This window comes from Pogona vitticeps, chromosome 4 (assembly GCF_051106095.1).
Source record: "Pogona vitticeps strain Pit_001003342236 chromosome 4, PviZW2.1, whole genome shotgun sequence".
NCBI classification, from domain to species: Eukaryota; Metazoa; Chordata; class Lepidosauria; order Squamata; family Agamidae; genus Pogona; species Pogona vitticeps.
In genome coordinates, this window is record NC_135786.1 from 161105388 (window position 1) to 161115017 (window position 9630).

At 40.4% G+C, this 9630-nt stretch overlaps 1 protein-coding gene and 1 long non-coding RNA gene across 3 annotated transcripts in view; one reads left to right on the forward strand and one right to left on the reverse strand.

Moving 5' to 3' along the window:
• Positions 1 to 8190, reverse strand: part of LOC144589214 (uncharacterized) — a 45344-nt gene extending 37154 nt beyond the window's left edge. For both annotated transcript variants that reach the window (XM_078393431.1, XM_078393432.1), the window contains exon 1: positions 8035 to 8190. In XM_078393431.1, coding sequence (XP_078249557.1) covers positions 8035 to 8166 — 132 coding nt within the window. In that variant the 5' untranslated portion in view covers positions 8167 to 8190. The remainder of the gene's footprint in view (positions 1 to 8034) is intronic.
• The window catches only part of LOC144589216 (uncharacterized), a 641777-nt gene that overhangs the window by 63513 nt on the left and 568634 nt on the right, over positions 1 to 9630 (forward strand). The window lies entirely within an intron of this gene.

The window sequence follows — 9630 nt, forward strand, 5'->3', positions numbered from 1 at the left end:
TATATATATATTTAGGGGGGAAGCTCCAAGAGAGGGCTCCCAAAAACAGTTCAATAAGAACTGACAGAGAGGGGGGATAGAAAATGGATTGGGAGGAAATGGAATGGAGTTTCATGGGGAAGAGTATGGAGGACTGACTAGAATACAGAACAGGAGCACTCCGCATTGCAACTTTTTCTTGCATATCCAACTTGTAAATTATCTGTCAATAAACACATGTAATACAAGCAAATGTTCCTTTTTGTATTAGCATGTTATTCTATAGACATCCAAGGATTTTTCTAAGGATGTTTTGACTTCTTGTTTTCCAAGAATGTCCTGTCATCCTGAACCACTGTGGCTTACTCTCCATTCTGCTCTTCCCCAGATGTGGGGAATCTATGACCTCCAGATTTTGCTGGATTTCATCAACACCAGCCAGACCAACAATATGTACATTGACCTGCAGAGCCACAGGTTCCCTCAGGAACATGGAATTAGAGGAGATGATCCTGTTGAGTTAGTAAGAAAACTATCACTATTCCATGCTGTTTATATGGTCCATGAATAAGTTTGCTCTGCATTTGCAAATGTTAGAACAAGGGAATGAATTTTCATCAACAGGATGGTTTGGGGTGTGTTTGCTATATAGTATATTCCTCTTTATATACCGTATTTTTCCATGTATAAAATAAGACTTTTTACTTAAATAATTAGACCAAAAATTAAGGGTTGTTTTATACACAGCAGGCAGCCACTTTCCCTGCCTTTTGCTTACCCACAGGGTAAAGCAGCCGTGAAAGTGCAGCACACTCACACCGCTTTGATCTTGAAGCAGCCATGAAAGGGCGGGGCTCGTCTTATACTTTGGGTCATCTTGTAAACGGAAAAATACAGTAATTTCAGCATGTAGTTGTTACATGCCATTAAACCACCTCTAACTCAGAGTGGCCTGATAGATTTTTTTAAAATATGTGAGATGTTTAAGGAGTAGTTTACTATTGTCTCCCCTTTCCTATAAGCTTCCACAGCCAAGCAAGGATTTGAACCCAGGTGCCCGAAGTTCTAGAGCAACATTCAATCCATCACACCACACTGGGTTGCTATAACTTCAATATATATTATTTTAAATAACGACTAATTCTTTATTTAGTTCCTCATGTAATTTCTTGTAGCAGGTAGATGAAATGTAAGAATTATCCAGCATTAATTTTTATTTATACATTATTTTTTAGCCTTTTTCTCCAACTCTGACAGGCAAAAGCCTAGTTTTTCTTTTTTTCTTGAACAGAAGCTAAAATATGAAGGATGGATCCTTGGAAGCAAAACCTACCTCTGAAACACAGCAAACAGAAAGAATACCATGTGTGAAATCAATGGATTTTGTCAACCCCAAGTCCAAAAAATCCTCGAGGTCTTAGTGAATTCCTCCTACTTTCAGAAGCTTAGGTCTCACCTTTGCAGGAGGTGCTTCTGCCTTCCTAGAATAAACTCATGTGCTACTCACACATTACTACAAGGAGGTCTCTTGTAACAAAACCATGGAAGGCAACATCAGAATCCCTTTCCAGGGCAAGGATTTTGCCCTTAACTATTAACAGGTAATTAATGCATTATTGAGAAGGAATAAACTGATGGCAATTAAATAACATATATTAATGGCTTATTTATTAACATATTAATAAGTTGGCCTGAGAGTAATAAATGCTAATTAGTGTAAAGTGCCAAAAATTGTGTCGATAATAGGCCCCCAAGTAATCCTGTGTGTTCAAGCTAATTACAAATATATTTTCCTTTCAAAAAACTACTGCCGGCTAATTTTTTATGGTTTGCTATAATATCATTTTAGAATTAGAAAATTAACCTTGGTCCCATTAAAATCAATTTTGCCATGAATCAGTCTCATTTGCAAACGCAAACTTCATCTTATCTTTGTGGAGGCAACACTCAACTCATATTGAACAAGGTTCTTTAAAGAATACGAATCAGAAATTCTGCATACATAAAGAATATGCATTTTTAATGGAAGTTCTAATATTTTAACATTCACTTCTGTAATTTTTTTTTATTGGCTGTTGCCTTTCTCTAGTAAATGAGATAAGAAAGCCTGCTAGGAACTCCAAGGAATTCATGACGACTAATTTATTTTATTTGTCTAATTTATTTTATTTAGCTCACCTTTCTCCTTAAAAAGAACTCGAGGCTGCTTACATCATTAAAGAACAACCTTTAAAAGGCAAACACAGTAAGTACATAAATATTTTAAAAGCATTAAACAAATATATTGAAAACAAAAAATCAAACCAATACTAAAAAGACATAAGCTGCAAGACACAACAATATATTTAAAACTCCCTCTGAGACAGCCAATCACTAAGGTAAAGACTTGCTGAAGAGAAAGGTCTTCACCCGTTTGTGAAAGGAAAGCAAAGATGGGGCCTTCCTGGCCTCCTCTGAGAGGGTGTTCCAGAGTCAGGGAGCAGCAATGGAGAAAGTTCTCCCATGTTCCCACCAAACACACCTGTGAAGATGGCGGGACCAAGAGAAAGACCTCTCCTGATGATCTTAACACCCAAGCTGGCTCATAATGGGAGATGTGATCTTTGAGATAGCTTTGGACTCAAGCCGTTTAGGACTGCAAATGTTAAATGGATGAGCAGCCAGTGGAGCTGGGATCCCTGTAACCAGCACTAGTTAGTCTGGCTGCAGCATCTTGGGTCCCCTGAAGTTTCCAAACACCTTCCAAAGGCAGCTCCAGATAAAGCACGTTAGAGTAATCCAGCCAGGATGTGACTGAAGCATGCGTCACCATGGCCAGATCTGAGCTCTCTAAGAACAGGGTCAGAAGGAACACCAGATTTTACTCTGCAAAGGTACTCTGCACCCTTACTGAAATCTGAGCATCCAGGCTCAGGGATGAATCCAGGAGCACCCGCAGGCTGCATACTTGTGTTTTCAGCGGGAGTGTAATCCCATCCAGCACAGGCTGCATCCCTATTCCTTGATCTGCCTTTTGACTGATCAGGAGCACCTCTGTCTTGTCTTGATTACATTTCTGTTTATTCACCCTCATCCAGTCTATTACTGGCACCAGTCACTGACCTGGAACTGAAAGAACTTTTTTTTTGGATTTAGATGGAAAGGCAAGATAGAGTTGGGTTTTGTCAGCATACTGGTGACACTGAACCCCAAAACTCAGGACAGGCTCCCCCAGCAGTTTCATGTAGATGCTAAATAGCAGAGGGCAATGGTTCCCAAATTTTTTGCACTCATGGTTCCCCTGAGCAGTGGCAGCAGTGCAGGAACAGCGGTGAAGGGTGCTGTGTGGAGCAGGAAACAAAAAAGCATGAAGAAGCCGGAACTGGAGCCAGCTAGGAGAGCAGCAGCAGCAGCAACACAAAAACAAAGAAAAGCTTCTGTATTGCTCCTGGATGGTTTGGTAGCTCACTAGGGAGCTGTGGGGTGCTGCAGGGGGTGCTACAGCACACACTTTGGGAAGCTCGGGCGTAGCAGACAAATCAGAACCCTAAGGGGCCCCACAGGCCAATGGCCAGGGTGTAGAACAGGAGTCTCCCAGCACCACCCTCTGACGTCTCCCCTCCAGGAAGGACCGGCGCTACAGTAAAACAGTGCCTCCAGGTTTCATCCTAGAAGGATGGCCCAGAAGGATATCATAGTCAAGGGTAGTGAAAGCCAGTGAGACGTCCTGAAGAATCAACAAGGACACACTCCCGCTTTCCAGTTCCTGGAATAGGTTATCCACCGAGGTGACCAAAACAGTCTCTCCCCCCCCCTTTTTTTTGTGGTCCCATACTTTCCAACATGATCCATTTCTGCCATAACCCAGTCAAACCACCTAGGGACATGCCTAACTGACCCATACTGTAGGTCCCTGAACAGGGGATATTTAATGCTAAGATGCTCCACATGCCATTGGGGGTCAGAAGAAAGAAAGAAAGAAAAATCACAGACTTATACCTTTCCGGGGTGGGAAGGTGGAAGAAGCATTTTATTGTTCTACCTGGCGAAGTATAGAAAGGTGCTACTCCATGGTGAGAATGAATGAATGATAAAAGTAGTAACACTTTGATCCAAACTCAAACCACAGCATGATGACAGATACAGAACAGTTAACTAAGGAACTGGCTAAAATCTAGTTGCTTAGCACCATAAATTGCACTAGCCTAGGCTCACATGAATCAGTGGAACTTACAGAGGAACTGCCTCACTAAATCCCCACCAATTCAATGAGACTACAGTTTACTACATTAAGCAGCAAGCAACTAAGCCACTGTTTTTGGCAGGTTATGACTATAAACTGTGCACTGTTGGAAACTTCCTTCCACGTGGCACACATTAATGGGAGTTTAAATGTCACAGCTCAGACTTGCTGAAAAGCAGAGGGCATATAGGTCCCCAATAACATCATGTCATACAGCACGGTGAATGAGTGAATGAATGAACGAGTGAATGAATGAATTTATTTGCCCAGGCACTGAAATCACATTCAATATTCACCTCTTTCACCGACAATTATAACATAAATATATTTTGAGGGATATAATCTGTGTACTTCAAAACATTATTATCCCACTGTTGCTAATGAAGGTCCTAAGGCATAAAATTATTAAATGTATACTTTTCCAAGGGGGAATAATTGGGTCAATGATATAAAATTCATTGTCCAATTATTTAATTGCAAGGGCAAACCATGAATACAACTTCGACAATGTAGTTTAATGAAAAACACTACATCCTGACCTAATCATATCAACCTTATGCTACCTAATTAAGAATACAAGAAAAAATTAGAGTTGCAAAATATTACTTCCAGTTCTAGCTGCTAGCTGTGCCTTTGTTTTGTGTGTGTGTGTGTGTGTGTGTGTATGTATATATGTATATGCATATAAATGTGATAAATATTAGATAATGGGAAAATGACAATATTTGCATCATGGCAAATTACTTTAATAGACTCATTCTTGAATACAGAAAGTGACCTTTTCCCCTATTAAATGGATGGCTAAAAATACCTTCAAAATTATGGTATGGCTGTCTTCCCTTCAGTGACAAATTGCATGTCTGAACAATGTAAAAATTATAAAGTAGAAAAGCCTTAAATTCTCATTATACTGTAAATGTGTCCTCGACTGCTGCATTTATCAATTTAATAAAAGGAAATTAAGCATATTTTAAAATATCCAGTTATGTCATTTTTAAAATGCCCTCGTATCAACCCCCATGAGCCTTGTGAACAGCTTCTGAGACCCTGGTCTTTGATTCTTCAGTAAATGTTGTTATGCTGATGAGTACCAGGGTAAGTACTTTTTGGTAACGATTTGCAATTGCATTTGTGATTCACCAAATAGTGCTATATTCAGTCAGCAGCAAGTGGGGTGGGTGGGCAAAAGCAGCCAACTTTCCATAACACGCAGCAGCAGTTAGTAAAGAGGGTCCAACTAGTTCTGAAGGGTCCCACAGAGCAGGAAGAAACTAGCCATGTTCATAGCACCTCAAGCAGCAGTACCAGCAGCTCTATCCCACAGTGCAAGTCCCTCACTCCTGTCATGAGATGGCAAACTTTCTGGGACACTGTCTTGACAAGCATGTCAGGGCCTGTACTCCAGAGACACTGCCCCAGATGGAGGACATGGCATGGGGCCATTTGAAGATCTATTTCAGGACAATTGTCCTTTTGAAGATATTGTCCATTTGAAGTTTGGTCCAACTCCAGTTTGAAGATTACAAGCCATAAGGAGAAGGTCAGTGGCCTTGCAGTCTCTCATCTATAGTCAGCAGTTGGACAGCAAACTCAGCAGCTTTTGGTCACTTGATCAATGGCTTGCCTTTTTGAATAAGAGGTGCTAATTTTACCCCCTATGTATAAAACAATCTCCTTTTTGGTGATCTGTAAGTAGGTACACTAATAGGACTTTTTATCCAAACACTTACCTAAGTCCCGTTGGCAGAAATCCAGCAGCATAAATTACCCTGCACAAAGCTGATGATGTCATCACACAGTGTTTGGGTTGTATTTTTGCTTTGTTTTTTAAATTAAAAATTTCCAATTCCTCCCCCTGTCCTAATGTCCCAAGCATCTCTTGGAGTCCCTTTTGTCATGGGGAGGCCATTGGAGGCCACTGGACTTGGGGGGGGATGTCTTTAATTTCAAAATATTGCTGCCAGGGAGATGAAGGAAAGGGGTCCCAAGTGAGTCTCAGGACCTTTGAGGGGGACTGAAAAATTTTAGTTTCTGTTAAAGTGCCACTGCTCATGACATCATAATCCCGTCGAACACAGGAAGAAGCAGTCCTGGCAGAGAATCCTGTAGTCTGACTTTAAACAAGAGTTCCCTCACCAGGAAGTGGTAGCATTGCTTCACAGATGATTCATTGGATGGAAGTTTTGCTGATGATGGTGGCAGCAGAAGTTGTGGGCAAGTTGGAGAAGCAGAGATGAGCTCCTACTTCTCCCAGTTTATCTGAAGCACATGGATCATTGTGGTTTATGACTGAGCTAGACCTGAAATTTATTTCCCACAAGGAATTGCTGGCAGGTTTAGCAAATTATTTCCAGATTGGCTAGAGCTATCTAGCTATGCATTATTGATTACAGAATTCAAGGTTGAAGGGAAGGGCATAAATAAAGAAAAGGTCAAGAATCATGTGCCAACCTCCAACACCCATCAAGATGTGTAATGATCTCTTTGCAAAGGAACTGGTTTATCAGATACCACAACTATGTTCCATTGTGGAAAATATTCCTCCAAGCTAGTGTTCCAAAAGGAGGTATCAAATTTTCTTCCTATGCTCAGTTTTCACTCTCACAGGGCCACCATGGCATAATGACAGGAAGGGACATCAACATGGACAGTGTGGCTTCCAACATCCTTCCATTTGCCAGGGATGCCAGATCCTTTCCACTGAGATCCTTATTGCAGTTCCATTTTGGAGAATCAAATGTCAAATCAAATATGAGACAGGCTATCTATTACATTCATTAGAGGCATCTTCAAAGATACTGCTGTACTGAGACATTTAGATGAGAGTTTGAAAAAAGTTGCTCTTTTTGGATGCCAACCTCCCATCCAGCAAAACCAGAAGCTGGATGGGAGGAATTTGAAGATAAATTTAAGTATTAACTGTTTTCCAAATAGATCAGGCAAAATCCAAAGAAACAAAACAAAACAAAGACAAAAACATGTGGCACCTTAAAGACTAAGCATTATTTGTAAGCTTTTGTGGACACATTCACTTGGTCATACATTAAGAGACAGAATAGAGTATTCCTTATTCTTTTGATTGGCACATCTGTCCCTTTATTTTTCCCTCCCAGGGTCAAACTGTCTTCAAGAAAGAAACTGGAACATAATTACTGTAGAAGAATGTCTGATGTTTGTAACAGTGACAAGAGAAGCTGTATATATCTATAAAAAGTGCTGATCTTCCTCAGAGAAAACTTTACAGACTTGAAGTTTGTGTGAACTCTTTTTTTTGCTAGAGTGTCAGTTTATTTAAACAAAATCTTACCTTTATTTTGTCTTTAGCTCTCCAGACTTCCTATTTACTACCCCAATAATGAAAAATGCACCATCCCACTAAAACACACAACAGTGAGCTTGGGGTATGTCCTAAGGCTTTTGTTAAATTCTCTAAAAATGGCAGACCTTGGCAGGCTGTTCTAATACATTTTTTAAAAAATCACTGGCTTAAATTATATTCAAAAATTCTTTAATTGCTTCATCAATGTTTGTGATTCCCATGCTCTGTCTCTACCTACCAGTAAATCATGAGAGTCATCTAATATTTTTTTGCTATGTGCTGTTACATACTGTCAAGTCACTTTCAACTTATGGTGGCCCTATGAATTAATGACCCCCAGAAGGTCCTATCATTAACAGCTCTGTGTAGGTCTTGCAAACTAAAGGCCATGACCATTATTCACAGGTAAGCTAACTTTGTTACAGGCGAAGTCCACGGGGGGAGGGAGGAAGAGAACTGAAACATACTGTACCTTGAATCAAATATGCAAAGCTTTTTAGTGTAACCTGCCCACCTTTCGTCTTTCACCACTGATTCCTCTCCATTGTTCTGCTTTTTTCACAATGTAGCTTAGCTCCTGGTTAGAAATTTCCAGATCAAATGGAATAAAGAAACTGGATTCATCACTTTGAATTCTTTGGAGCATATCCAGTAACCAGCCTTCACTGTGTATTCTAAAAGAGGTAAGGGAGACATTTTCACTGCCACCTTATTGATTTATTATTTATTTGTTTATTTAAGTTACATGCTATCTCTCTGCCCAGCAAGGACCTTCAAAGTTATGCACTACAATTTTTAAAGATCTGCAATTCCGACCCAATGAGCTAGAGTTAATACTTGAAGTAGTGCTGCCTTGAACTGCAGTTCACAATGAACACAATTATATATAGTCAAAAGTTGATGTGTAAGAAAAATAGTGTGGTGGGGGGGCGGTTGCATCTTGAGCACATACACACACACATGCATTCATCTAAAGAAATAAATATATAAATAGTGCCAGGCAAGGACAAACCACAAGGAGCAGCACCTTTGTTCAGGCACAAAGAGGTCCAAGGATGGGCAGAAAAAAGCCACAGTGATAGATATTGTTTCTGGCAACCTTAGCTGCCCCACCTGAGGCTTATAAAGCTGAGCTCCCTAGTCCTTATCTGTAGCTACCTGGTCTAAGTCCATCTTAGGATGAGCCCTCTCACAAAGGGGCCATTACTGTTAATGGCTAAAATCCTGTTGCGTAACTCTGCATGCAACAGATAATGCCGTAGAGTTCTTAACCTATGCAATTTTCATCTAAAAGTTACACTATTTGTTTAACTGTGCAAGAGGGGTTTAGCCAGGTGGGTACTTTTGAAGGTAGCTACCAGTCAAGAAAATGTTTTTCTATCTACCAACACTCTACTGCATTGGCTCCCAACCTTGTATCCCCCAATGTTCTTGGATTAATACTTCCAGAAGCTTTCACTGCTCACTGTGCTGACCAGAATTTCTGAGAATTGTTGTCCAAGAACATCTGGACACTCAAATTTGGGAACCATTGCTCTACAAAGTTGCCTATCCTCTGAATCTAGGGTTCCATTTCTCGTTGAGTGTACCATCTTTTGCTTGTACTCCAGGACGGGAGTCTGGCTATCTGTCTCATTGTGAGCCCTTTCAGATGTTAAGGTCTTCAGGCTCTTTAGAGTACCATTGCCTGCAGATGCTTGCTTGATGACTACATAGGAACAAGCTGTTTCCTATGTGATTCCCAGATCATAAAGTACATTTTCTTCAAAGCTCAGCAAACAGTATTTACTCTCCCTTCTTTTAGGAAGACTGTGAAGAAACATCATCTTAAAGCTGACTTTTTAAACCATTTGGCTACTGATTGTTATGTCACTCCTTCAATTATGTTAAAGGTTTAAATTATTATGATGGTTTAATTGTTTTATTGCTTGCCTTGCTTTTAAGCTGTTTTTATCTTTTAGTAGTGTTTACTACTAAACTAACCAGCAGAGAGGTGGCAGCCATTTTGGAGACCTGCCTCTCAAAATGGCTGCTGCCTCTCTGCTGGTTGCTGCCCCTCAGCTGTTCGGCACTCTGCTCACACAGAGTCCGGCTGTTCCAGGGCTACCAA